Source organism: Ilyonectria robusta, assembly GCF_021365365.1.
Source record: "Ilyonectria robusta strain PMI_751 chromosome Unknown BGZ61scaffold_3, whole genome shotgun sequence".
NCBI classification, from domain to species: Eukaryota; Fungi; Ascomycota; class Sordariomycetes; order Hypocreales; family Nectriaceae; genus Ilyonectria; species Ilyonectria robusta.
Window position 1 is genome coordinate 1,218,278 of NW_025764437.1, and position 27,333 is coordinate 1,245,610.

At 54.2% G+C, this 27,333-nt stretch overlaps 12 protein-coding genes across 12 annotated transcripts; 5 read left to right on the plus strand and 7 right to left on the minus strand.

Annotated features, from left to right (window-relative positions):
* Positions 1-1,298: 1,298 nt before the first annotated feature.
* On the plus strand, positions 1,299-2,045 carry BGZ61DRAFT_342547 (uncharacterized protein; the record flags this gene model as incomplete). The annotated part of the gene is made up of 2 exons (XM_046239515.1): positions 1,299-1,437; positions 1,504-2,045. The coding sequence occupies 2 exons, from the start codon at positions 1,299-1,301 to the stop codon at positions 2,043-2,045; spliced, it is 681 nt and encodes a 226-aa protein (XP_046109451.1).
* A 399-nt stretch (positions 2,046-2,444) lies between these two features.
* Positions 2,445-4,313, minus strand: BGZ61DRAFT_343668 (kinase-like domain-containing protein; the record flags this gene model as incomplete). The annotated part of the gene is made up of 1 exon (XM_046239618.1): positions 2,445-4,313. The coding sequence occupies one exon, from the start codon at positions 4,311-4,313 to the stop codon at positions 2,445-2,447; it is 1,869 nt and encodes a 622-aa protein (XP_046109452.1).
* Positions 4,314-4,484: 171 nt separating this feature from the next.
* BGZ61DRAFT_127645 (uncharacterized protein) lies at positions 4,485-4,975 on the minus strand. The gene has a single exon (XM_046237112.1). The coding sequence runs from the start codon at positions 4,905-4,907 to the stop codon at positions 4,656-4,658; it is 252 nt and encodes an 83-aa protein (XP_046109453.1). The 5' UTR covers positions 4,908-4,975; the 3' UTR covers positions 4,485-4,655.
* A 1,357-nt stretch (positions 4,976-6,332) lies between these two features.
* BGZ61DRAFT_412189 (uncharacterized protein) lies at positions 6,333-7,837 on the plus strand (the record flags this gene model as incomplete). The annotated part of the gene is made up of 2 exons (XM_046243290.1): positions 6,333-7,195; positions 7,337-7,837. The coding sequence occupies exons 1-2, from the start codon at positions 6,632-6,634 to the stop codon at positions 7,835-7,837; spliced, it is 1,065 nt and encodes a 354-aa protein (XP_046109454.1). The 5' UTR covers positions 6,333-6,631.
* Positions 7,838-8,588: 751 nt separating this feature from the next.
* Positions 8,589-9,898, plus strand: BGZ61DRAFT_442916 (uncharacterized protein). The gene is made up of 2 exons (XM_046244800.1): positions 8,589-8,972; positions 9,024-9,898. Exons 1-2 carry the CDS (start codon positions 8,711-8,713, stop codon positions 9,635-9,637), a joined length of 876 nt encoding a protein of 291 aa, XP_046109455.1. The 5' UTR covers positions 8,589-8,710; the 3' UTR covers positions 9,638-9,898.
* BGZ61DRAFT_442917 (Alpha/Beta hydrolase protein) lies at positions 9,899-12,111 on the minus strand. Its single transcript, XM_046244801.1, has one exon. It carries the CDS (start codon positions 12,048-12,050, stop codon positions 10,086-10,088), a length of 1,965 nt encoding a protein of 654 aa, XP_046109456.1. The 5' UTR covers positions 12,051-12,111; the 3' UTR covers positions 9,899-10,085.
* A 148-nt stretch (positions 12,112-12,259) lies between these two features.
* Positions 12,260-14,552, plus strand: BGZ61DRAFT_412195 (Alpha/Beta hydrolase protein). Its single transcript, XM_046243291.1, has 3 exons — positions 12,260-12,466; positions 12,526-13,265; positions 13,317-14,552. Exons 1-3 carry the CDS (start codon positions 12,365-12,367, stop codon positions 14,413-14,415), a joined length of 1,941 nt encoding a protein of 646 aa, XP_046109457.1. The 5' UTR covers positions 12,260-12,364; the 3' UTR covers positions 14,416-14,552.
* An 870-nt stretch (positions 14,553-15,422) lies between these two features.
* On the plus strand, positions 15,423-17,390 carry BGZ61DRAFT_514082 (uncharacterized protein). The gene is made up of 2 exons (XM_046252198.1): positions 15,423-16,032; positions 16,112-17,390. The coding sequence occupies exons 1-2, from the start codon at positions 15,694-15,696 to the stop codon at positions 17,192-17,194; spliced, it is 1,422 nt and encodes a 473-aa protein (XP_046109458.1). The 5' UTR covers positions 15,423-15,693; the 3' UTR covers positions 17,195-17,390.
* A 481-nt stretch (positions 17,391-17,871) lies between these two features.
* Positions 17,872-20,109, minus strand: BGZ61DRAFT_527983 (uncharacterized protein; the record flags this gene model as incomplete). Its single annotated transcript, XM_046253188.1, has 5 exons — positions 17,872-18,014; positions 18,075-18,207; positions 18,260-18,936; positions 19,010-19,109; positions 19,240-20,109. 5 exons carry the CDS (start codon positions 20,107-20,109, stop codon positions 17,872-17,874), a joined length of 1,923 nt encoding a protein of 640 aa, XP_046109459.1.
* A 1,389-nt stretch (positions 20,110-21,498) lies between these two features.
* Positions 21,499-22,968, minus strand: BGZ61DRAFT_490584 (adenylate kinase; the record flags this gene model as incomplete). The annotated part of the gene is made up of 6 exons (XM_046250345.1): positions 21,499-21,585; positions 21,642-21,830; positions 21,899-22,185; positions 22,246-22,593; positions 22,651-22,753; positions 22,810-22,968. The coding sequence occupies 6 exons, from the start codon at positions 22,966-22,968 to the stop codon at positions 21,499-21,501; spliced, it is 1,173 nt and encodes a 390-aa protein (XP_046109460.1).
* A 781-nt stretch (positions 22,969-23,749) lies between these two features.
* On the minus strand, positions 23,750-24,829 carry BGZ61DRAFT_473380 (class II aldolase/adducin N-terminal; the record flags this gene model as incomplete). Its single annotated transcript, XM_046248446.1, has 2 exons — positions 23,750-23,830; positions 23,882-24,829. The coding sequence occupies 2 exons, from the start codon at positions 24,827-24,829 to the stop codon at positions 23,750-23,752; spliced, it is 1,029 nt and encodes a 342-aa protein (XP_046109461.1).
* A 433-nt stretch (positions 24,830-25,262) lies between these two features.
* Positions 25,263-26,686, minus strand: BGZ61DRAFT_412207 (uncharacterized protein). Its single transcript, XM_046243292.1, has 2 exons — positions 26,361-26,686; positions 25,263-26,228 (listed from the first exon to the last, which is right to left on the minus strand). Exons 1-2 carry the CDS (start codon positions 26,526-26,528, stop codon positions 25,377-25,379), a joined length of 1,020 nt encoding a protein of 339 aa, XP_046109462.1. The 5' UTR covers positions 26,529-26,686; the 3' UTR covers positions 25,263-25,376.
* Positions 26,687-27,333: the final 647 nt, after the last annotated feature.

Below are 27,333 nucleotides of genomic sequence, written 5' to 3' on the forward strand. Positions count from 1 at the left end.
CCTACAGTGTTTCCAATGCTAGCTATTAATGGCTCCGATGGTAAGAGCCGTTCGGTGCTCCGTCGACGTCGAGAAGTGCACCCTAATCAACTTTTCAAGCTGAAGCAACAAATCCGACACCGAAGTGAGATATCCCTGGGGCGTTCATACATCGGTTCAAATTTAGGTCGACTGCCAAATTAACATGCCGAAAGCCATGTGCTCTCTGAAGAATGGCAAGATCACTCCTTGCTGCAACATCCAATGCTTGACACTCACAGCGTCGAAGAAGGATTGGAGGACAAAACAAGTGCAACAGTGTGTGTGCAAGAATCACCACTTAACATCATCGAAGTAATAGTACCGTCTTCTAGAATTCAATAAAAATAGACTAATAGCATAGTAATTTATTCCTCATTTCCACGCCCTGGTCACCTCGGTCTGCTCTGCGTTGTTGCCGCAACGCCTACCCTGCAGCTTCCCAATTGATCTCTGCTCTCCCTAGCAACAAATGTACGCCAACCAAATTCGCAGGATCTACCTCGCTTGCCGCCATCTAAACACCAATAGACCGCCTCTCCCTAACCAATCCTTGAGCCTTGCGAGATATTTCCCCGAAGGCAGGGATCGTGCGGCCATTTGAGCAAGTTTATATCGGCCTCAACCTCCTGGTGCGGAACGGGGCTGGATGTGGCGCGCCCCACCCCCGCATGTTCAAGTCCGTGTATTGGTTCAGCGGGTGTGAATATCGTCGTGAGATCCGGAGGAATGGCGGCATGTCAGACTCTGGATGAAGGTGAGAAGATTAGAGAATCAAGCACATAAGTACAGAAGTGGATTTATTAAAGCTTCCGATGGCTACTCAAGATTAAGCATTGCTTCACCAAGTACGGAGATGCTGGTGCTCCTTGTCCCATCCCAACCCGGCCACTTGCTCCCGCCATTCTGGCACCCGGTCCCGATACTCCGGCCAACGCTCCGGACAGTATCATTCACAGGCGTCCATCCGACGACTAGCATCGCCCAATTCAGCTGCCAACCCAGCCCAAGAGCAAATTCACTCACGCTAGCAACTCCCTCGGAGCTAAGTTATGCTTAGCCAGTCAAGCATATCTCACATCACCCCGGCCCAAACGCCTGCAAGCCACTTCTGCGCGTCTAGGTATAAAGACAACAAGAAGTTCCTCGGCTGCAGGAGCTTTCTTTCTCTGCAGCTACCTCCTCACCTTCACCTCACCTCTTCTCCCCCCCGCAACACTCACATCGTTGCCGCACCGCAATTCTTGTCAACTCCTCAACTTTCCACCTATACCAGCAACATGATCGCCACCAAGACCCTCCTTGCCTTGGCCGCAGCCAAGGCTGCGACGGCCCACTTCGGCCTTGTCTTCCCCGAGTGGCGAGCGGACACCCTCTCTGAGGAGGGAGAGGCCGTCTACAGCCAGTGGACCAACCCTTGTACGTTGCCTCTTGCTCACAACCTGCCTCACCATCGACCATCACGCTAACATTGATCTCCCTTAGGCGCTGGTGCTGACTACGGCGCGGGCAACATCACTGACTGGCCCCTTGACGGCGGCGCCATCAAGTTGGAGCTGCACCACCCGTACACCTACGTCTTCATCAACCTCGGTCTCGGCGAGAACTCGACCAACTTCAACATCTCCCTGACCCCGCAGTTTTGGAACGTCACCAGCCCAGGCATCCTGTGCGTCGACAAGCTTGAGCTCCCGATTGAGGTTGAGGATGGCGACCTAGCTAGTCTGCAGGTCGTCACGGGTGGTCAGAGCGGAAACGCCCTGTACAACTGCGCCGACATCCGCTTCAAGAAGGACGCCAAGGGCCCCAGCAACTGCACCTCCGAAGTCGAGTACTTCGCCGTCAAGGATCAGACTACTTTGGATGAGGATGAGACGAGCAGCAACAGCTCCAACTCAACTGACTCGGCCGACTCAGCGACCGAGACTGGTGGTGACAGCGCTGCGGGCGTTCTCAACGTGAACAAGGCTGTCTTGACTTCTGTTGTGGCACTTGCTGCTGCGTTCGTCATGGGCATCGGTCTGTAATGGTGGCTAGAGAGTCGAGGAACGCAAAGGCAATTGTAATGAACGAGGTGCGAATGACCCTCATGAGCCCACGAATGAACGATGTAGACGTTCTATGCTCTATAATACACAACGGATAAAAATGCTCCCGTTGCTTCGGGCCCATGCAAAAAAGTGCTCCAAGACGTCTGTGATCATCTATGTCGTATGTTTCAATCTGGACCATGTTAGCCTCTACTATTCACCCCTTCGACCATGCTCACTCACCCTGTCAACTTGGAGACGTGGCTTATGTCCGCTTCTCGCGGCAAAATACATGTTATCCCATCGAAGCTCCATAATGAAAGCGAACTTGACGCCTGAAATTTCAAAAGCAAGGACATATCCTTTGGTTAAATCATTCGTATCCTCTAGTTGTCCTCAACTTGCAGCCGAGGTCTGGTCAACAGCCAACTCTTGCAACACTCTCGCCATGGTGATACGTTGTTGCGGATTAGGGGTCAACATCTCCTTGACCAGTCGCTCAAGTCGATCCTTGTTGTCAAGCTTCTCTCTAGCATCGTAAATCTCAGTCAACCAGTCGCGCATTTGGTTGATCGCAGGCTGACCATTGCCATATTGTTTGTGTGGTGTTGAGGGGTTGTTGACTCCGGATATTTGCCAGTACAGCGGCTTGGGATGGTGGCGGCGGGCGCGACAATCAGGGAACGGAATTTTGCGTAGGACATAAAGCATGGTGATGCCAACAGCCCAAACGTCCGACGCAGGACCACGGAGCTTGCGCCCGATAAATTCCGGCGGTACGTAGTACGGTGTTCCGCCGCCCATAGGCGAGTTGCTTGCCAAGGTTGAGAGTCCAAAGTCGCAGAGGACGGCTCCACGCTCCGGAGAGTACAAGATGTTGGCGGGCTTGATGTCATTGTGAACTAGCTTGCGACCGTGAATGTAGTTCAAGGCGCCAGAAATGTCGGCAAGGATCCTCAAGGCATCACTCCGATCGCCTTGGAATTCGTCATTTGCCTTGTTCCTCCATCGAGGAGCGGCCGTCAGATCCTTTGCGTCCACATGCTCCATGTACAGGGAGAGAAAACGCGCGTCTCCGCCGTAGTATCGGACAATGGATTCGTGTTGGAGTTCTTCCTGACTTTTACACTCACGCAACCACATGTCAGCTTGACGGATAACGTTCCGTTCGTGCACATGGGGTTTGTCATTTGGGTTCGCGACACGGGTCTTGAGCACCTTGACTGTGACGATGTTGTCGGGCACATGAGAATGGTCCGCAGTGTAGACGGCCGACAGCGATGTGGATGCAATCGGCTCCCGCTTGGTAAGCTGGTACTCATCAAGCTCGCAAACTCCTGGTACTGCAATCGTCTGACCCTTTTCGGTGTCAAGTAATGCGTGGCCATTGATAGCAGATAACTCTTTGGTCTCACGGCCGTTGGGAAGGGGGAAGACAAGAGGGTCGGCGGCAGGCCTCAGAAACATGATGACGCCATCATCCCCAGGTGTATCCGGATCTGAGACGCGGCGTTTAACCCTCTTTACATCAACTTCTGGGGTCAGGGCTCGCTTTCCGCCTGAAATGACCTGACTAGAGCTGCTCGATGAAGACACTTCCTCCACGATGGTGGGTGCTTGGGGTTGGTACAGCGTCACTGGGCGCTTCTCCAGGATCCTAAAGTCCAGCACGGCGACATCCCTAACAGCAATGCGCCATGTTCCTGGCCTCAAGGCCCTTGCCACGCCTGGATTAATGACGAGGGCTTCAGCGAGGACAGGGCTCGACAACGGGGTCTGGGTGACGCCGGAGAGGGATATTGGCACATCCGACTTGTTTAGGAAGATCACCTTGTCACTGGCAGGGTCGTAGTACAGCTCGCACCACAGCGGAGGTCGCGGAGACTCGTCCTGGATTTCGCCGGGGATGCGGACGGAGAACTTGATATCCTTGGATGTCTGAGTCACAGCGAGGACCTTGTGTTCAGGCTGCTCAGCGGAAGCAACCTCAGCACGGAGCGCAAGCCACTGGCAACTGTCACTGCCAGGACTGACGGACCGTGAGTTGGGGAACTTGGCTAGAGGGCGGACGAGGATGCGGATGCCTTGCCTGTGGTGGTGTTCCTCGACCTGGAGGTTGTCGAGAGGGACGGACCCGGCATCAGCCGAGGGGACTGGCTCCTCAACGCGGATGCCCTTGAAGAGAGCATCGATCTGGGTCTGTGAGAACGGCTCGGTGCGCTCCTCCGAGATGGCCTCGGAGAGCACCAGCCTAGGATCGGCCATCAGGTTGGCGTGCCTAACGGCCCATGCGACGTTGGTAAGCAAACGGGAAGGGCGGGATGGCGGAAGGCTGAGAGGATGACGAGTGAAAAAAGATGAGTGAGTGTACCTCTGGGACAAGCCAACCAAGCCGGCTCAGGTAAAGATCCCAGCCGCAGTGAGGGTAAGAGCCTATGTAGATTGAGACAAAGGTGGTGATGCACGAGTTGCGTTGCGTTGTGCTGTGCTGTGCTGTGCTGTGCCAGGCTGCGATTGAGTTGTATTGTGTCCAGTTATGAGCGGGTGGGTGAGCCCAGTGAGTGGGATTGGGCAAGTGAGGCGGCGGTCGGCAAGGCAAACGGCGGATCAGCTCGACTCAGCTCGGCCGAGGCAGATAATTATAGCAGAGTAGCGACAAGGGGAAGAGGGTAAAAGGGGGGTCAGAAGTGGGCTGTGGCTAGGTAATGAATGAATGGGCGCCTCGCAGTATACATAGGTAAGTAGCTCTGTTGGGTACGCTCCGTATGTAATCAAAAGCAGGAACCAGAGCGGCACATGGGACAGGACAGAAATCGACAGTTCCGGGGCGAGAGGGCGCGAAAGGCCAAGCAGACACATCAGAAGGGCAAACCGGGGTCTTTTGATGGGGACAGAGAGGGAAACCGCCAGGCCTGCTGATGGAGTCCCATCTCGTCTCAGCCTCCACAGCGAGGAACTGACCCCGTCATTCAACGACCCAGATACAAGTACCTCCCCGGCCTGGTTCGCCATGGGGCCGGGGCCTGTCTTGCCCTAGCCTGTACAGCGCGTAGCCTGTGATAGCCTGTGACGGCCTATGAATCCCAGGCCGAGAAGGCAGCAGAAACGGCAGCCAGACGGGAGGAGCGGCGCGCAGCGGGTGCCTGGGTCCTGGGGTGGAGGGCTATGGGAGCCTGGCGAGCAGACTGCCAGATTCTACCCGAGATTTTTGCGCTGGCGATTCGAGTGGGTGGGTACCAGGTATCTCGGACAGCGAAGTGTGGCACAATGAATCTGGAGGAGCATTGTGGGCGAGGTAGGGCTGGACAAGGCCAAGCAGAGTGGAGGATGTTGGTTAGCGGCGTGGCTGTGGTTTTGGGGGCCGAGTCCATAGTCGGGTATCTCGACTGCCAACGCTTGCAGGGGTGATTTCCATCACCAAGTGCTGAACCCCAGAGAAGCAGATGGATGTTCTGCGCCACACTAATCTATCGTACGCCGAGAATATCGGCGGCTGTGCAGTTTGATGAGGCCTCGACTGAGGCTGACACGAGGGGCTGAGGAAGGGTTCGTCTTGACCAAAGACAAACCAGGTGATCTGGCATCACGGCCCTTGCAAGTTAGTTTCTTCCATGGGCATCGAGTTAGTGACGCTATCTCCGTGTCGACCAGGCGACCACCGAAAAGGAGGGTAAAGTGCAGACGAAAGTGTACGGTGCCTGACTCCAGTCTCAGCGTGAGGCTGTCACGACGACCACCAAAATGAATCGGAGACGGGTTGGGTGACAGGGAGGGCGGGTCAGTTGCCCGGCTCCAGTGAGGCAGTTGATTTGTACCAGAGCAGCGGTTGGTGGTATGTGTAGGTAAGCAACAACGAGGAAAAACCGAGAGCACTGGTGACGAGCACTGGGCAGCGATTTTCGGACATCTGGCGTTCATACAGTGGCGAATCCACACATGCACAGTGAGTGGGTCAGCACTTGCCCCCCTTGGCCCCCTTAGCTCCGGCAGGTGTGGACACCCTGTTCTCAATTGGACGCATTCGCCAGCTGTGTGGAGCCCATTTCTGCACGTATCCACATCAAACTTGATGATTGGACATCGTCATCCCTACGCGCCGTTGATTGGCTTTCACAAGTGGCGGAGTGATGCATTTGCAGTCTCGCGTGCCCGACTTTCCGACAATGCATCCAATTAAAATCGCGTTACGGTGCCACAATCTCTGCCTAAGGCCACAACATCTTCCCTTGGGTTGGGGGCGAGCACGATCCGAATTATGTTGCTAGTCGGCGCACCCCAAACCACCAGCGATCCTGTTCTCGTTACTGTCACCACGCCCACGCACCGCCAACCCGCCCCCCGAACCGCACAACACAGCACCCAAATCCTCCCAAAAACAAACGATCGCACTGCTCCAGCTCCCTCGAGACCGCTGAGCATTCGCCGATTCCACTTTTTCCGCCATGGCTATGAAATAGATCACAAAGCTCACTCGAGCTTTGAACGAACCACGCGGTGCAACAGACTGGGCTGACTCCCTTCCTCACAACCCCCAAAACAAACCACGATTCCACCTATCCGACCCATCCGACAGTGACCTCAACATGCCAGACTTAGACGAACCAGGCTGGTCTTGGCCAGCCTGGAAGTTTGGCATGAAGAGGGATGACCTCTTTACCAAACTCCACGATCAGTACAACACCTTCTCCTTCAACATCCAAGACCCCGAGGCCTTCCACCACGACGTCTACGAAATCTCCCGTGATGCCGATACCCCTGACGAGTTCCATCGCTTGATGGCCGATCGCCAGCGCCAGCGCCTGACCGAGCTCCATGAGTCTCTCGAGTCGCTGGCCGTGGAGATCATCGCCAACCCCAAGCTGATGGACTCGGAACACTGGCAATACGCTCTCCAGCTCTTCCGGACCAAGTCTTTTGACTCAATCGTCCGGTACTTCGCGAGCTATCTCCCTGACAGCTACCTCGATCAGCACGACACTGTCTCTATCTCATCTTCTACTTACTCCGAGACCAACAGCGTCAAAACCGAAAGCACCTCGGCCAGCAGCGTCGACGATGCCTCCCTTCCTAGTTTCTTCGGCGATGATGACGAGGTCGTCATGACCAAGGAGCCCCTCTCTATTCACACCAATATCAGGTCCTCTCATGTTGTTGAGGCCCCTCTTTCACCTCCCAATTCGGAGGCGATGCACTCCGACTCTTGTGCATCATCCCCGGCTCCGACTCTGGAGCCTCACGAGTACTCTTCCAATCCTCCATCACGCTCCATGTCCTTCTCTGGTTCGGAGTCGGGTCCTTTTGGACCTGACTTGACCCGGTCACACGTCCACGACGACGATGAGACCTCGCAATCGGACGATTGCGAGAGCGCCGCCACCTCCGACTGCGCAGAGAGCCCGTCGTCGTTGGATGAGACCACTGAGGAGGAACATGTTCACGATGGCTTCGATGAAGATCTCGAGGACGAATATCCTGCCGCACAATTTCCCGAAGATGCTTTCGACGCGTTCGATTTCAATAACGATACCCTAGATTCCGACACTCCTACCCCTCGACAAGAAACTATCGCATCCTGTTATATTGAGTACAAGTCCGTGGTGTCGCGGAGGATACCCTCCCCTCACCGACGCTCACCTTCCCCCTCACCAAAACACCACTTTGCACATCGCCACCAAGGTTCTTCCTTCCGGGAGATCCGGAGAAGTCCTGATGAAGCGCTCAGCAAGGTCCAGAAGCCCATGCCAGATCCCATACGGAGACGGACGGGAGGCAGGAGACGGCTGGATTAGCATGATGGGTGGCAGGGTGCTTTGTATATACGTGGAGCAAGCAAGCTGTACATATTTGTATCTTATGACACTAATGATTTTCACATCTTACTCTGTTCTCGTTACCCGAAACGGGTCATTCTTGACGTCTTGACGACTCGAGTCCACTTCCAACGGTCATTTTCAAGCGAAACGGCCCTGCTTTTAGATATTCTGGTGAATACTCTTTGCGCCTGATTGTTCTTTGCTCCGGTACCGTGACCTGGAGGGTGGCGGTAAGTATCACGACACGTGGGTCAGGCGGTTTTGGTGTTGACATGCGACATCATATCGGGACTCCCACGTCACGAGACCCCGTACTGCTATAATATTAGAACGAGGGGATGAGCCGAATGCAAACACGACTTGGCTAATGACGTACTTGTTTCATTCTCTGGACTGGTTCCTGTTTCATCATTCCTCTTATTGTTCAGACGACTTCTGCGTGGTGTCTCTTGGTCGCGTGTTTGCTACTAATTGTCAGACTGCGCTCCACCCAACAGTAGCCATCGCGCCTCGAGCTCATGATGTAATACTCTGGTAGGTATTGAGCTATAATCATGAACAGCTTCACTTGTAAACTTCTTGAGGAGATGGTAAGTCCTTGGGAAGCGAGCTTCGGCAAGGATGCCTAGGAGAAGCGGCATGATTGCAGGGGTATTTAGCAAGTCAGCGCCGACACGCGCAGCGGGGAATAATCCTTTGCTACATAATAAATCCTTCTCTGAAAAATGGTGCACTCGCGATTTCCTCGTCTTTCAAGTCGACTGGCGTACAGTAGTTGAACTGGCAGGTCACTGCATCGCCAGCCAAACCACTGAGACGATCTCGGCATCGCCGACGACTGCACACATAATGCTCACTCTCATACTTCTCTATCTGGCGGCTCTTGTGTCCGCCTCTGTAGACCACACCGTCTTGAACACGCCCAATGTCGTGCGAGCGGGCGAACCCTTTACCATCTTCACCAACCTTGCCGCAGCTCATTGGCCGATTCCGGACTGCCAGGGGCCGGGGAGATGCGATATGAAGTATCTGAGGGTGTATATGATGGGCGATCCGACATATGAAACCATGACGGATCGGGGGGGTCCGGCAATTATCTGGCGCCAATATTGTACCTCTCGCTGAACCTATGAGATGCTGCTCCCTCTCTGACTTGGCGTAGGCTATCTTGAGGGTTGTGTGTCAACCGACTTGACCAGCTTCAATACCACCATTCCGAAAGCCTCATTCCCAGACGGCTATCCCTACAGCCTGGACTATATGCTCTTCACACCTCTGGATAACGGCAGCATCTCGACATTGGAACCGACCTTCTCGATCTTCGAGGCCACCACCTTCAACTTGACGGGTGCGACAGGCAACTGGTCCGACTTCGCGTATCAGTCGGCCGACTACGGCATTGAAAAGTATGTTTACACCGTGCCGTGCAGTGCCGTGCCGTGTCTGCAGGACTGCCAGACAGAGTTCGTAGCGCCGTATGTACCGTTCCCGCGAAAAAAGGGCGAGCAGCTGGATGCGTGCGTGAAGGGGTGTAAGGGGGATTCGGATCCTATGGCGAAGTGCTTGACGAAGAACGCGACGGCGGCGGCGGCGGCAGAGACAACGACTGCCAAAACATCGGAGACGGCGGCGATAACCACTACCACCTCCACTGGCACGGCATCTACTACTGGAGCGGCACCTCCTGGGAATGCTGGCTCTGATTTCAAGGTAGAGAGAATGTCTTTGGTCTTGTGGTTGGGCTGTTTCGCAATGGCTTTCTGGCTCGTGGTCTAGATGTGAATCGTCCACAATGCGGAGTGGCATCCGACACACCTTTACTAATGAGACCTCGATGATAAACGAAGAATATGCGCCGTATGGCTAAGAAGCGCTTTACATTGGGAATTTGGTTTATTATTGAATTAGCTGTACTGGACAAATCCGACATGAGTTGCCGAGCGTCGGAGTTGGTGAAGGGCAAGCTTGGTGAATCTGGACACAAAAGACCAAACGTATGGACAAGGCCTGTTAAGAAGAAACAGCACTGATGAGATTATTTATCTGTAAATGATATGATGCTTGGCAGTGATCATATACATCAGCTTTATTGAATATCTTCAGATGTATCAAAGCAATGTATTGGTGGTACTGAGTAGAGCAAGAAACAAAAGCAAAACTGTTCGAGATTGTCAAGTATTATGGTAATAATATAAAACACACGAAAACGCTGGTGCCGGGTTTATTAAACTGGCGTCTTCGTGTGCTTGATCCATTCGGCAACAGGGTCCCAAGGTTCCTTGGCTGCTGTCGACACTCCGTCCTTGCCTACACCATACAGGTAAGGCTTTTCATTGGCATAGCATGCTGTCTCGGATTCTTGTGGCAGTTCGCGCCCCATAATATAGGCCTTGGCAATGGCATCCGTACAATTCGATGCGTCTCTCGAAGAATGACCATATCCATGGTGAACAACGAGCCTCGCATTGTCACCCATCTCGGCCAGAAGTCTCCTCCCGTTCCGCAACGGTGTTGCTGGGTCATATGTCTCAGCAATCAGCAAGACTGGGAAATTTAGAGTGTTGTTTAGATCACCCCGGTAGACCTCCGCTGGCTTGGGCCAGTAGTCGGTGAAGTGCTGGCAGGGGAAGACATCGAAGAAGCGCGGGTTGCCTGCGATCCAAGATTTGGCAGTCATGTTCGCCCAGAGCGAGGCCCACCAATTCAAGTCATCAGGAGGGAGCGGCGCATCGTAACCGTCCGAACAGATGACGAGAGTAGTAAGCTCATCAGATGATGGGCGCCGAGAAGGAGGGGCAGGCAGTGTCGGATCGTATTGCCAGGCATTGTGCTCGAGAAACGCGGTTGCGAGAGTTGAGTTGCCGTCTTCAAGCTCAGAGAGCATTTGAGCCAACGCAGGCCAACTTTGCGCGTTGTAAAGAGAGGCGTATATGACGTTGACAAGGGAAGAGTACGTGACAATCGAGGGCCCGCTGAAGTCGGTGTATCCGGGGATTGGTCTTTCAATAAGGGATGTCACTAGTGTCTCCATGCGTTTCTCGAGGTCTTTGAGGGAGACTGAATGCCCATCTTTGGACTTTGCGAGCGTGCAATGCTCTGGCCCAGCATTGATGCACTCGCCAAGGAATCCGTCTGTCCAAGCATCGGTGACATTGTCGAGGGCCGTCCAGCCAAACCCGCCCAATAGGCGATGATCTCTGACATATTCAGTGCCATCAAGGATCACGGGGCCGACGCTGTTAGGGAACATGTTGGCATACGTCTGCCCGATGCCAGTGCCGTAGCTGACAAGATATCCCGTCAACTCATCCTCGCCTAACGCCTTCCGGATCTCTTCTAGATCACGGGCAACAAATGCCGTGGAGACGAAGCGCGGAAGATCACCGTGCTTCTCCCAACAAGCACGCAAGATGGCGTCATTCAAAGCATCGACGACTTCCAGCTGTGCCTTGGGTGAAGGTGACACTTCCCGATACTGGCCGGCGAGCATAGACCAGCGATCTCGGTCCGCGTTATAGGGAAAGCATGACATGGCTGGGAGCGAAGCGTTGACGCCTCGAGGATCCCAACCTAGAACATCGAACTGACCGTCACTAAGTCGCTTGGTGATAAGTTCGGCGGCACGCCATACATAAGAGGTGCCGCTGCCGCCAGGACCACCAGGTTCGATGACGATGGTCCTCTTGCTCCCACGTCCCGCATTGGGGGCAGAGTTGCCGTCAATTCGGCGGAGCCCGGAGACCTGGAGCTTGGTAACAGCTAGACGGACGATGCGAGGGTCAGACGCATTGGTGTAGTCGAGAGGCACGTCAAGATATCCACAGAGGTAGATGCCCCGTCCAGCGTAGGGATCATCATGATCCACGCCTTCGCGTACCTCGTTTTCCCAGCTCCAACGGTCTGGATCCGGTTCATACAGCGCCTTCCAACTTCGTTCTGGCTCTGGGTCGTCGAGCTCGGGCGGCAGAGTCGCGTTGGTGCAGGGAAGAAAGCGAAAGGGGTCGTTGTGCTTGGGGAATCTGCTATAGACGCCCTCAACCTCATCGTGTTGCTCGCGACGGCTGCGCCTCACGTGCCAATTAAAGAGTTCCGAGAGGAGGATGAAGCCCGCGAAACATGCCGGTACTACCCACCAAGGCTTTCCCAGACGCCGAGGCCTCTGAAGAGGCGTGACTGTTCCTTTCCCCATGCCCTAATCGACCTGGAATATACAGGAGGGGTTGTGTTGGATGGAACAAATTGGGAGGAATGATGAGAACTGACACTCAAGTGGCGCAAGATGATGGTGGAGGGACGGGTGGGAGCCCGCCGCCAACCCCACTGAGTCAGCGCTAACGTCCCCACTGAGCCCCTGGAGTGGGATTGAGCCTCCAGTACCTGCCTAAAACAACTGTGTAACAGCGACCAATGGCCCGCTTCGTCAGCTAGTACTACTCCAAAATCTGTCTCCGCATTTCCGTGACATCCATCTCTTGTCTTCACAGTGTCTCGTTGCTCACCACCATGGCGCTCAAGAAAACCGCCCCATACGGCTCATGGGAGTCGCCCATATCTGTCGACTCTGTTGTTTCCAAGAGCTGGAAGCTCTCGTCTCCTCGTGCCAGTGTACAAGCCCCCGAAGCCAGGATGTTGGATATTGACTGGCCGTGCTGACTAGGGCGCAGGCTAAATCTGGACGGGCCTTCTACACTGAGAGTCGAGAAGCTGGTGGCATCTCGATTATCGAAATCACCAAAGATGGACTGAAGGATATCCTTCCCGCCGAGTACAGTGCAAGTAATTCAGTCTATGAGTATGGAGGCTCGCCATATGCCGTGCTCCCCGACGACCGCATCATCTTTTCCCACAAGGACAACACAGTCCACACCCTAAATACAGACACCAAGGAGGTTTCACTTCTCGTAGGCTCGCCCAAGTTGAGGTATTCCGACTTTGATGCTCATCCGGCTCATCCTTGGGTGTTGGCCAACGAGGAGGATCACGAGCACGACACTCCTGACGGAGTCAGGAACTACATTGTGGCCATCAATACCGAAACAGGAGAAGTCAAAAGGATTCTTGGTAGTGCTGACTTCTACTACACTCCGTATTTCAGTCCCGACGGGACGAAACTGGTTTGGCTGGAGTGGAACCATCCTGACCTCCCTTTCGATGCAGCGAAGCTGTGCTCTGCGACCTGGCAAGCCGACGGTGCCATCTCAGATATTCACTTAATTGCTGGAAAAGATCGCGAAGGCGTTGCTGAGCCGCGATGGGGCCCTGATGGGTCGCTGTTCTTCGGCAAGGAACCCAACGGGTATCGTCGCTTGTTCCGGATCCCACCTGGCCAAGATGTACCTGTTGAGGTCCAGTTTGATGAGCTGAGCCAGTCTGAAGTTGGTGAGATTCGCTGGTTTCAGGGGAGGTGAGTTGATTCGATGGTGCCTAGCAAACTCAAACAATTGATGTCGTATAGTCACACATATGCCCCGTTATCGAAACGATATCTCGTGGCTTGCCCCGTCACCGCCGGAGTGTCCCAGCTGAATATCGTCGACCTGGACACAGGATCATGGACAACAATTGAAGATGCATCAATGCTATCCGAAATTATGTTGGATTCAGTGGCTCGCCTAGATGACTCGTCTTTCCTTGTCATCGGAGGCGGGGCGGCCAGTCCTCAGACATTATATCGATGCGAACTTGGAGATGTTTTTACTATCACTGCTATACGGAAGTCGACAGAAGAAGAACTTCCAGAATCGCTCTACTCAAAACCAGAGTCCTTGGTTATTACTTCAAGGGAATCGTCAGGTAGACGCATTCACGGTTTCCTGTGGCCGCCACACAATCCAAACTTTGAAGCACCGGACGGCGAGCTACCGCCCCTGATAATGGTGGTCCATGGAGGCCCAACGTCCTACATAGGCCCCGGCCTAAAACTGCGGACCCAATACTTTACCTCGCGAGGGTATGCTCTCCTTGCGCTCAATCATGGTGGGTCGAGTGGACATGGGCGTGAGTACCGCGAGGCTCTGTTTGGCAACTGGGGACTGCTGGATTCGAACGACGCTGCGGAGTTTGCAGAATACCTGATAACGACGCAAAAAGTGAGATCCGGTGGAGTGGGAATCACCGGCGTCAGTGCAGGTGGTTACAACACACTTCGGACGTTGACGCGTCATCCGAAGACATTTGCGGCGGGTGTCTGCCTCTCCGGTATCAGTGACCTCAAGAGACTGGACGAGTCCACACATAAGCTTGAGTCAGACTACATGGATCACTTGCTTATTCCCTCAGGCTCGAGCAAGAAGGATAAAGAGAGAATTTGTCGCGACCGGAGCCCTCTATATCACGTGGACAAGATTGAGTCGCCATTGCTGTTACTACATGGTGCGAAGGACAGAGTGACGCCAATTGACCAGGCTCAACAGATGGCGGACGCTATAAAGGCAAAGGGAGGCGATGTAGAGATAATCGTGGCGCCGGAGGAAGGTCATGGTTTTTCGCAGCCTCAGAATGCGAGGTTGTGGTTGGAAGAGGAGGAGAAGTGGTGGCGAAGGACTCTATTGTGAGTGTTGGGTTTGGGTCAGGAAGCCGAAAATGGCATGTGTGACGAATAAACTATTTGGTCATCAAAGGCGGGTGGCAGTTTGTTGGTAATTTGTCATGAATGTCGGATGCCCAGCAAATCGAAACGTGATGTGTACGAATTACCAGATGTCGTAGTTCTCGGTGACTTCGGGGTTCTTCGGAAACAGCTCGGAGATTCAAGTCCACAACTGAGATGTAGTACGGGGCGAAATATAGTAATTTACAGTCTCGCTGTAGAGTGGTTTCATGGATAGGGGCTAAATAAAAGAAAAGTGAGGAAATTGCAAGTAAACAGTGAACATATCAAGCAGCTTTCGTTCCAGAATTTTGGGTGGCTTCATCAATTGCGATTGATAGTGGCCCGGGATGACCCCGGCTTCGAGGCCCGTTGTAGTCGACATTGAGAACTGGGTCCATTTAGATCAGCTGCACGCACAACATGCGATGTATCTCCCCAGATGGGCTAGCCAAGAGTCGCGGAGTGCATGGTATGGAGAAGCCGGGGACCTGGCTAGTCAGAACACGGTCAATCAATAGCAGGTCACGACAATGAGAGTATTTGTGAAGCCAGTGAGATTTGTTAGGCGCTTCAATTTGAAATAAAAAGAATACCAGCGGGTGATGTAAGATTTGTCAAAATCCACGTGGGATGACACCCGGAATGAGGCTTTAGCCAAACATGGCGATGGGAGGCGATGGCCGGGAGCAGTGCGGGTTCCCCTTCCGTCCTAGAGACCGAGAACCGCGGGGCAGGCTCGGAGATCTTGTGGGCAGGCAAGTACCTGAGCATCGGGATCTGGATTTAACGGATCAGAATTAGGAAACCTACGGCGGCCAGCGAGGTGGAGTTGGGAACATGGGCAGTCAGGCGATTGGGCGGCTTCATCACAACGGGCCGCGGCCAAGTGGGGGAGAGAAGCTGTCTGGTGTGAATATTTTACGGAGCTGGTGGAGATGATGTTGGTTGTGACGTGGGACTAGGATTGGGATTGGGGATTGGGATTGGGGACTTTCTTTTTGCTGACGCTGAGACGAATATGACCACGCAGAGACAAAATATTTCCCTCGCCTTGAATTGGTTTCCTCCCTTGTTGGCTGGTCCCTGCTTTTTGACTCCTCCATCACCTTAGTCTTGGTCCATCCACTCCATCAACGAGTTGAAGCTATCCACTCAACAATAAAGCAGGCAACCTACCAAAACGACGTCAACTGCGAATCCGGAAACACAAATCGATAGACCTCTCCGAACAGAAACCGCAATGACTTCCCCCCTCAACGCAACCCCCCGAAACCGGAGCTTTGCCTCCCAGCCCAAGCGCTCCGCCGAAGTCATCGTCGTCGGCGCCGGCCTCAGCGGGCTCAACGCCGCCCACGAGCTGCAGCAGGCCGGCATCTCGTGCCTCGTCCTCGACGCCCACGACAGCCTCGGCGGTCGTCTCCGGAACGGCGTCTGCGGTGCCTGGATCGACCATGTTCACCAGCCCCGCGCCTGGAACCTGGTTCGCAGGCTCGGCATTGACATGGTGGAGGAGAAGCTCGCCGCTGGGAAGAGCGTCGTCCAGGGCGCCGGGAGCTTTGAGCATGGCAGCGTTCCCAACGTATGTGCTGAAAATGCTAGCTTCCATGTCCACTTTCATGTTGTTCTCAAGTATCTAACCCTCTTGGCTCTGCGTCTAGTTCTCCGAGGATGACCGACGATCGTACACCCGTGTCCGCGCCAACCTCGAGGGCCTCTCGCAGCGCGTCGATCTCAACAACCCGACTCTATGGCTCCCCAACTTCGGCTCCATGAACGTCCGCGAGCTCGTCGTCTCACAAGGCGCCACGCCCGTTATCAAGAAGCTCGCCGACGCCTGGACTGCCAGCATCTTCGGCCTCACTGCCGAAGACGTCCCCGCCCTCTACTTCCTCCTCGTCTGCAAGACCGCCGGCGGCTTCCTCAACGCCATCGGCCAGCCCGCCCGCTCTGGCCGCCGTTTACGCTTCCGCGCTGGTGCCCCGTCTATCTGCGACGCTCTATCTGAGCGCCTTGCGCCCGGCTCCGTGCTCCTGTCCCAGGCCGTCCAATGGATCGACCAGACCTCCAGCAACAAGGTTGTCCTAACCACCGAAGCTGGCGAAGTCTTCCAGTGCTCCCGTGTCGTCCTCGCCGTCCCTACCGCCTCATATCGCAATATTGACTTCAGCCCTGCTCTTGGTGAGCACAAGCAGTGGATGCAAGAATTTAAGCAGTCCGGTTTCCATGCCGAGGTCGTCCTGGCCTATGAGAAGCCCTGGTGGCGCGAACAAGGACTCAATGGCTTCGCCCAGAGCGTCGACGGCCCCGTCTGGGAGACGCGGGACTCATCATGCGATGCCGTTGGCCTGTACTCGCTAACTTGCGTGGTTGCGGGCGAAGCCGGCCGCCAATTGTGGAATATGTCCGAGAGCCAACGCCGCGAGACCCTCGTAGCCCATATCAGCGATCTATTCAGCGAGTTTAACCCCTTCCCGGACCCCATGGAAATAATCTGGTCCGGATTTGAACCTGACAGCAAGATTCGACACGTCCCCTGCCCTGCTCTCCCCACCTGTTATGTGCGTGACCTCGCACAGGACCAGTGGGCGATTGAAGACAGGTTACATTTCGTGGGCTCCGAGACTAGTCATGTATGGAGAGGCCAGATTGAGGGTGCGTTGGCATCAGGAAGCCGGGGTGCTGAGGAAGTTCTGGGCGTGATGCGACCAGTCGCGCAGGATCTTATGATTCCTAGGTTATAAGACGGTAGCTTGTTTGTAAGAGGACGAATAGGGTTGTACACAAATCTTCCGTATACCGAATAGCCTCTATCAGCTTCTCTACTATCTCCGCAGACCCAATGAGGCTGTGTTCCAACTGTATCTGTGGTTGCTTATCACGTTTGGAGGGCAGATACTCCGGACTATCATACAATAGCAATATACATTCACTACCACTATCACTATGTTTTCTTTTAATGTTTAACTCTACACTGATGCTTCTTGATGAAACCGCACCCAGTGTGGACTGTCAGCTGGGTATTGGTATACAAGAGGTTTTGCGGGAAGGGTTGATTGACGCCTCGTCGAAATGATCCAGCTATTTGTTTATCATGGTACAGACCTGGATTTCGCCGAAAGGCCTCTGTCGCTTATATGACTGGGAGTGGCAGCTGTTGACCTGCTGAACACGATGAATTCGTCGAGCTTGGTGCTGAGCCAAACTTGGTTGGGAAAACAATCATATGCGCACCCGAAAGTTGCCTCAGGTACCCCATTTTGAAATATCATTCATTAATCTGCATCATTCGTTTCGCGTTAGTAATCATTCCTCTCCGTGTCACCCATGCTTCACTTCTTCCGCATCTGCAATCTGGTTTTTCATCTGCGTACACCAGCCCATCAGCACCCCTTCCACAGGTACCACCAATTGGGAAAGCTCATTTACAACCGAATTCCTTTGGCTGTACTGCATTTCCCTCCTGCCAGTTCTCTACAAAAGCCAAGGAGCTGAGTGTGTCATCCACACTGTCGTCGTTCATCTCCTCGTATAGAGTCGCCGCCTGTCCGATTCGGTCAAGTGCTGAAGGGCAGTGAGAATTAATGAATAACAGGCATATCATCAGATGGATAGGGCACGTACAGGGTGTGTTGGACTTCGTGAACTCGATAGGTACGGAGCCCGCGTTGTGCAAGTACGTCAGGAGGAGGTTGCAGCAGAATATGCTCCTCTGGGCGAGCTTGCTGGCCGACTCGGGGTGCTTCCATTTGTATGCCTACAGGTTTCTTCGTTAGTTCACTTCCCATGGCACAGACGGTGTTACTCACTTCGTTTTCGTGCCGCAGCCAATACATAAGTCTCCAAATATCCTTCTCGGCAACGCGCAGTATAAGAAACACGGTCGAGAAAATCTCAATCCAGCCACACGTCTTCTGCTTCATGGCTTTCTGGAGGTCTTTGAGAAGCTGAAGCTCGACCCGAGCCATGAAGGCCTCAACCCTGCTGTCAATTTGGTTCTGCAAAACCCGGGGCGCTATTGTGGTATTGTAGTAGGGACTTTCGGGGTCGGTGACTCGACAGATACCTAGTGCGGGGTCTTCCTTCGCCTGCCACCCTCTCATGAGAAGGCGGTTCGCAGTCCAGAGTTGGAGGGCGAGGGGAAGTAGTTTGTCTTGTCGCGAGGCATTTTGAATAATCGTGCGGAGCTGTGGGCTGTTTCGAGCGGCCTCCTCGGCGCAGTACGGAACGCACTCGGAGATGTATTGCGCGACATATTCCTCAGAGACGGCCGAGTCAAGGCCAAAGGCAGCCGTTGGCTCAAGTCTCCAGCCACCGGGCGTCCTTCCCCAAACCTGACACTGCTCGGGACTGTCAGGGATGAACTGGCGGCACTTGACTAGGATGGCTGGCCCATTGTCGAAGTGGTACAAGTTCATAGTGATTTGCCCGGGAACCCAGGCGAGTTGCCCCCATCGCATCTTTGATTGGTAGAGGCCAACATTCCCTACGCACAGCGGTCAGTAATTCATGGATGACGGCTGACTGACGAGTGAAGTCAGCTAGGAAAACACACGTACACTTCTTGAATATGGGCTCTTCGGTAAAGCGGACCCGGACGCACATATCAGCCGGTATTGACTTGAGCATGCATTGCAGGCATCGCGGGTTAGAGTCGCACTATTTGCGCCGGAAACAATTAGCTCAATCAGTTCTTTAAGAGTAGTCGGCCAAGGTCCGTTATTCTAGGCGCGATACTTGCCTTTCTCTTGTTGAGATAGCAGAAACTGCAAGCAGTGCCTCTCAGTACCTTGTTGCTATTGTGGATGCGCTGCAGGGCGTTTTGAGGTCGGTCAACGTCAACGTGCGATGTCGACGCGCGAGAGTCGGCAGCTGCGACGGGAGTAGGAGCCACGATATTTGCTTCATTGTCGTCGGTTGGTGCAAGATGGGAATTCAGGGCCACATGGATGCTACTCCCTTCTCCCAGGCTTTCGACGGGAGGTACGGGGTCGGACACCCGTGGTGGAGGGAATGTCGCCTCGCCGCCGCTCGACTCTGGCAAGGTGTAGAACATTGGATCGCTGGGGTGGAACCAGGGGTCAAGCTCGAGCAAGTCCGCGAAGCCGCCGACGTTTCCAAAGCTGGACGTGTCTTGGTACAGAGGACCGCTGTCGAAGGCGGCAGGCGGGGTCAGCTCCGGGAAGCTGAGGTCGTGGATGGCAGGATGATGGTTGGATAAGTCGCCCGGGAGCAATACCAGCGGCAGGGCGGGAAACGAATTGAAGGATGCCGTGTCGGCGTTGAGTAATGGAGCATGGAGGAATGGAGGGTCGAAGGAGGGGTCGAAGGAGGGGTCGAAGGGGAAGTCGAAGGGAACGTCTAATGGCACGTCGACTGGCACGTCGACTGGGATGTCGAATGGGATCTGCGGTGGGTTGGCAGGTAGCGGCGGAAAGAGAAGGTTCTCGTCGAAGAAGACGGGATCGATGTTGCCGGATCCGACGGCAAACAGCTCTTCTTGCCCCTCGAATGTGTTGCGGTGGATGTGGTCCGTTGACGGGATCGATGTGGATCGAGAGTCGCTTGCGGGGCCGTTAGTGGCATCGGCACTAACGGCGCGGGTCAACCCGTTCATGGCCTTGGGGTCAAAATCGCCATAGTCTGGACATGGATCCATCGTGGACCGTGGTGGAGATGATAATCAGCGCACTACGAACTAGGGTCGACTCTAAATCGAGGAGGGGAACGGGGAACGGCCTGACGACCTATTTACTACCTGTCCTCCGTCTCCATCCTCGATTCCTGCTATCACCGCTGCCTCCGAGGCGAGCGCCAGCTATTATTGGTCGCCTTACAATTTAATAGAAAGTGGCGTATTTGGCGACGTGTGCTGCAGTGAGACTGAGCCGGGCGAAAATGCTAATGGCTGAAGGCCCGTGGAGGAATCTCCCGCTTACGGAGGTAACAACTAAGTTACGGGCTGTGTACTTTATTGCACGAGCTTGGAGTGAGGCGGGCCTCTTCAAACGTTGATGCCATCCATTCGTCGCGTTGATCTTTGGGGAAGCGCCTGCCAACAAACCAGAATCGCCATCACATCACACTGGGCACTCTCTAGCAGGAGGGCCCTGCAAATGGAAACCCTTGTGGGTGGCCGACTAAAGACAACCCCGGGCGACATTAGGCGGCGACACCTTTAACCAATCATACCCGCATCTCAATGGCCGCCTACCACGACCCCGGGGTCTGTTTATGCGGTCTTTGGGTGAGGTATCGTGAGGCTCTATGAATTACGGATCTTCACCTAGAATATGGTTCAATTTTTCAATTCCTTCATTAAAAGGCTTTGGGCATAACAGGAGGAGACTTAAATAAGCCTCTCCCGCTCCATAATCCCATGGGTCTCCAAACTTAGGACTGCGCCGAAAGCCATCACACTCTCGCAAATACGTCTACTCTTATACTAAGCTGTCTATGCTTAGCTCCCTATTCTTAGCTCGATTAATTTGCATAAAAAACCTAAGAACCCACCATCCCAATGCCACACGCTATTGAGGTCGAGGTTCATACAGTCAAGTAAGTAACCACTTGCAGCCCGTGGTCCCGCCGACTCCACGCCCCCACCAAGATCAACTAACGACTTTACTACGTAGCTTGCCGCGCGAAGAGCCACAGTCCATTGTGGAGCGAGAGCCGGACCTATGGAGCATTGTCACAAACTTGGAGACTCGTGTCACGGCCGACTTTCCCGCAGCGAATGACGCCAGCCCAGATGGCTTCCTGCCCGTCGACATGGCAGACAACTGTGAAGATTGCATTTATGCTATCGGCTCTCAATTCTGGACTTAAGAAAAGGAGGATGGAAATTGAAGCATTCCAAGGGCTCACCAGCATTACGTCATAGGGATACGTAGGGGAGGAAGCGGCACATAGAAGGAGAGATTTTGGTTCAGCAGTCTACGTTCTGGGACCAATAGAGCATTTTTGGCAGTATTGTGGGCAATTCAAATTGATGTGCTTGGTGATTTAAGAGCAAGGTTTGGGTGACCAGAAAGTAGGTACATCATCATGCTGTCGTTTTATCCCCGAGGATACCCTCGATAGCCTTCTTCATAGCAATGTATACCTCGTCTGGTGATCCGGCGCCGTCGATCTATCAATCAAGAATTAGCATGAATTCAGGCCGCTTCTTTCGTATGAGTCACTTACACGGTGAAGCGGGTTTCTCTTTAGATGATTCACGACGCCTTCATTGGTTGCGTTAAAAGTCTCCAGTCGCTTTGCAACGACCTCGGGGCTGTCGTCCGTCCGACCAGAGGATGATGCTCGACCCTTGATTCGCGCTACCATGTCCTCTGCTGAACAGTCTAGGAAGAAGGTCGAGTATCGGTCGGAAATCTGGACAATCACACAAAGTCAGCCTGGAAACGCGCACTGGATAGGCCGCCGTCGCAGATGATGCTTACCTCCTCCTCGAATGCGGTAGCTTGCTGGACGCTTCGCGGGAAGCCGTCAAGCAGCACCCCAGCCTTTCCCTCTGCCAGGGCAGCCTCGATGGAACCTTTGAGCAGCATCATCGACAGCAAGGCCGGAACGATGATGGAATTCTTCATGCTCTCGTCGATGAAGTCGCCAAAGAGAGAACCAGGCTCCCCGCGCTCCTTGCGTAGCAGGTCGCCGAGAGAGATGTGCGCAAAGTTGAACTCTTCCGCAGCACGGGCCCCTTGAGTTCCTTTTCCTACACCAGGACCGCCTATAAGCCTGCGTGTTAGCGAACTTGTAATTGCTCTTGGGAGGCGAGGCGGCCATATACCAATCAAGAAGATCATGGGAGCTGTCGATTCTCGCCGTGCTTTAGCGGCATCCCATTCCGCGAGGGTTTGATCCGCCAGCTCAGACAGCCAGGGTTCGGTGATCTTGGCGCGGAGAGCCCTGAATTCATTAAGCCTGGAAATCTTGCCGTGGGTGCGTTTGTCGTATATGGCTGCCTGCTGAATGCACTCGAGTTTGTCCACCTGGTTGACGAATTGAGCGACCTTGGTCTCGTTCTCTTCATACTCCCTCCACAGGCCGGCCAACTCCGCGGCGAATCCAGGGCTGGACGGCTTGAGAAGGCAGTCGAAGAACTTGAAGGCCAGGTTCTCCCGTAGCGCCTTTTCCTCTGCGAATCGTTAGGTGATAGAAAGAGAAGGGGTAGACCCCCGATCCCCACACTGACCACGGCTGACGCCATCAGATGGCGTTATGTCTCCTACGATGGCCTCCCCGGCGTCGTGCACGACCGCCATCTGAACGGCACGCAGCCGCTCGCTCTCTTCGAACTGCGAAACCATCAGTCGGAAGGGAACTGTTGAAAGTTACTGTTCCTATGACGTACGTTCGGGCACGCCATGCAGAGCATAGCCATCTGATACATATGGTCGCCGACGTGCTCGGGATTTGGTACGCCTCGGAGCCCCCAACCTGTGCGGGGCAGGGTCTTCACGGCCTCAACCACGCTGAGGAATGGTAGCACGGAGCCGAGATACTTCTCCATGATGTGGAGCAGAGAGATGACTAGAAGTTTGGTGGGGATGCTAACGTGGTGGTTTGGTGAGATTGTGGTTTGGCTGAAAGGTGACAATGTCGGGCAGGTAGGTGGGCTGCCTGCCTCAGGCATGGACAACACCTCAGCCTCGCCGAAGCACAAGCGTACCGTGAGAGCCTGACCAGGCAGGCGATTATCTGCTGCGGCATTATAATGATGTATTTTTTGGGGATAAAATAAATATAAATATAAATGCTTTACCATAACCCTTACCTTAACCCTTGTATTAGAGATAAACTGTACCCTAAGATAGACTAGTGTACTATATGAGTGACTTAGATCGGGTGTAAACTCTGTGCATCCCACTGTATGAATGGACTTGGTGCCTTTGGAACGGGAGCTCCCGATCCCGCTGATGACTTCATGCGGAGAATCGTGATAGGTAGGCAGGTTGCAGCCGGGTTCAAGCGGTATCTACATTCAAACCTAATTCATAAGATAATCGCGGAATCAGTAATCCTACTCTAGGTTAGACATATCCTCTGGAATTATTACCAAAATTTCTTGTCTTTTTTTAGAACATAAGATGCCTAAATTCTAATAGCAATTGTAAATCTGGGATGGACGATTTCGTGGGCAGCTACCCTATACTTCAGAACTTCCGAGCTCGTACCCGGGACCGCGCCGCACATCACTAGGTGCAATGATCCGCATAGAATACAAATGTTGCACCGTCCTATTATCAATATAAACAATGAATTCAATTTGGCATCGGATTGCTCCTATCCTTCTACAGCCCGTTCGTAACTTCCCCACCGGATTTCCAAATCTCATACTCGAAGTCAGGCTGGAACTCGGTATAAAGCGTTTCCTATGCCAAGTTAGTACTGACAGCAAGACCATGGCATCGGGGGCAACTTACTGGGTCAGCATTGACCTCATACGTGAACTTGGCCTCTTCCTCGCCAATAGCCTGTTTCTCCAACCCGGCGCTCTCCACCAGCAACTGCACCTCGCACGAGCGCTCCATCAACGAGAACAAGTACGCCGCCTCGTCAACGGTGCCGCCGGCGGTAAGCAGCCCGTGGTTCTGTAGGACGACAGTGCGGTTCACGGGGCCCAGCGCCTTGGCGATGTTCTCGCCCTCCTCGGCGGCCAGCACGACTCCGCCGAAGCTGGAGTACACGCTCTGGTTGTTCCAGAACATACAGGCGTCCTGGTTAATGATGTCCAGCGGCCGGCCGAATGTCGACCACGCCTTGCCGAACTTGGAGTGTGCGTGGCATGCGGCGTGGACATCGGGGCGGGCCTTGTGGATGGCGGAATGGATCATGAAGCCGGCGGCGTTGACGGCGGCGCGGTTGCCGCCGATGACTTGACCATCCTCATCGATGTGAACCATGTCGCAGGCCCTCAACATGCCAAAGTGCTTGCCCATTGGGTTGATCCAAAATGTGTTTGGGTCAACAGTGTCACGGACGCTGATGTGTCCCGCAGCACCCTCAGTGAAGCCCAACCGCGCAAACACACGGAAGGCACCCGCCATATGCTCGAGTTGCCATTGGCGCTTCTGGTACGGGTCTTCAATCTTGGGGATCCCCGGGTACGGGATACCGCCCGTGGCCACGGCAGCGAAGTTCTGGTTTTCTTGGGCGGCGGCGGGCTCCGCTGCCGGCGCAACGGCCTCGGCACTGGTAGCGAACGACGCAGAGTGCTTGATAGGCTTGGACTGGTTCACGAGACGCTGGGAGGCTTGATGAGAGGGAATAATGAGGCGTGATTGAGGGTTGATATGGCTGAAGGAGCGGATGGTCTGTCGGACCGCAAGCCGTCGCAGCGGCGCTGCTCTAATAGTGGCTGAAGAGAACATGTTGGACTGTAGCTTGGGTTGATTCCTCTGCCAGAGAACGAACATCGAAGGGGCGAGGTCGCATTAAAGAGCCATTGAGACGGCGCCGGTCCGTAGCCGGTCCCGGATCATTCTGAGATATGCAGCCGGTTCCCCCGCTTGGAGATAGACTACCGGTAGATGCGAACCACTCCTAGATATGAGTCGTGTGGACCTCCGGATTGCGGGGTGCATGACAAATCTGGCAAAGTCCATTCGGTCAAGCGAAGAGGCAAGTACTAGCGAGTCAAGATATAATGCTATTAGTAACAAAATATTTAGGTCATGGTCATTTTTCGCCATATGTTATGTGTGGGGAGTTGGCGCGCTGGGCTGAATGTGGTACGAATGCCCAATTGAGGAACATTCGGGGAGGGCTATTGGCATGAAGATGACCACTGTTGGGGACAGCCTCAGGGCAGGGCATGCTAATTGGGCTAAATCCCATGGGTGGTAATGATGGACATCTCAGTTTTACATGCCTTGTATTATTTTGAGTATCTACATGCAATATTTGTTCAAGCCCTACCTAGTCAGTGTACCTCGCGTTACTATCAGCCTCTCCCCGTGCAGACGGAATAGTCTCATCAGGCTCATCCCCTGATGACCGCTCCAAGTCGCCCAGACTCTGCCCGTCCATCCATCCCTTGGGACGTCTGCTCAACAGCCACTTGACCGCAATGCAGAGCGCGCTGACTTGGCTCGCGACGTAGGCGCCCCACAGCATCATTTCACCCGTCATATTCCTCTTGACGTTCATGCTGATACCCTCTGGCAGTCGCTCTTCCATGTAGCCGATGAAATGCGGAAGGAATATAGAGGTGAGCGTGCCTTGGACCGCTGGGAGCGCAAAGTATGCTGCCGTCAGGCCCCAGTAGGCCAGACGAACCTTGTCCCACGCGTGGTCATCGAGCTGCTCAATCTCCTCCCTGGTGCCAGTCGGGCTTGGGCAGAATCGTTTCCCAATCAAGCATCGGCACCTCATCCAGTAGGGCCGTTTCCGGATCATCCATTCCTGGGCAATAACCAGGGTGCACATCACGATGGCGGAGAATACCATGATCCAGGTTAGCCAGCCGAAGACAGGGAGGCCGTTGACGGTGGCGAATGAGCGCCATGCTTCGAAGAAGACGTTTTCGCAGGGCTTTCCGTAGGGACCGGGGCTGGGGCAGTCGTAGCTTTTCTGGGGAAGCTCAAGATCTGCGGCGATCTTTCGGAGGTCGGAGCCAATGTTGGAGGAGAAATGAAGGCCTCTGGATGCAAAGCCAGCCTTTGGTATTCCCTCTGGAGCTGTGGGGTATTCCCACGAAAACGAGTTGACGAACCAGTGTAGGTGGACCAGGAACTCGGAAGAATCGTTGTTGGCAATGATTCCATCAAACTACAGATGACTTCAGGTTAGCATGCGGAAGAGCGAGAAGCGTCGAGACGCTAAGAGCCAACGTGTTGAAAATCGCAACTTCGAAACGTCGAAACGCTGAGTCGTACGGTCGCTTAGAGGAAAAAATCATACCGAGACAAACGCCAGGTCCTTCAGAATTAGGTGGTCACCGCTGCGGCTGGTACCAGCGGTGAATACAATGAGCGCCAACAGGGTCGCGATGACGCCGCCAAGGATGGCCACGGCATTGAGGGCGTTGGAGAGCTGATTTCTCCAGGGTCCGCCTTGAAGTCCAGCCATGGTGAGGAGAGTTGATGCTGAACGTGCTGTTGGGCGACGAGACGGTGAAGCAAAGATGAAAATGCGACATGGAGGCTACGGTCGCAAGATGAACCAAATAACTATGTATGGGAGGTTTGCTCTTAGGCATCTTCTCGTAATCAACACGCGATACATATTTTGCCTCACATCTGTTATACGAGTTCCGCGCGGAGGCACAGCCAATCCTTCAGGCCCGAATGAGTCTCCCGGCGCCGGAACCGGCATAGCCCAGCTGTAGGGCGGCCGCCTCCAGCTATTTACAGGTGCGACTCTGCGTATAGCGGCCTAACTAGGACGGAGAGGGGACTTTGGGGGGCTTGGCCTTTTTTCAGGACAGTTTTAGGGGGCGAATGGCGACTATTTGTAGGCGCCGGCCCCCCGCGCTGGCATTTTTAGGGGCCGCGGAGATGCGTCGTGGCGGGAGTCGCCCCCTGAGACGCCGCCCGATGAGGCTCGTGTTAGGACCGGATCGATCACTGTATCTGCTGCAGAGGCGCGGTCTCTAATTAATATACTTAACTTTGGCTTACGTGAATTGAGCTAGCTGTCCGGATCTGTTTTCGAGTGGCCAGGAGAAGAGAGGGAACAACCAAGGTGGGCCAGACAAGCAGCGTTTCATCCCATTCTGTGCCACGCGCCAATGCAACCTGGAATACGACGTGATTTCAGGCTCCTCAGAGGGTACACACTCGGTCTCGCTTTTTTGGCGGGTTACATCTTGATGATCCGCCTCGCTTCCCGGCAGATCGAATGAGTCCCGGCGCTGCCTCGTTGATCCCGGTGT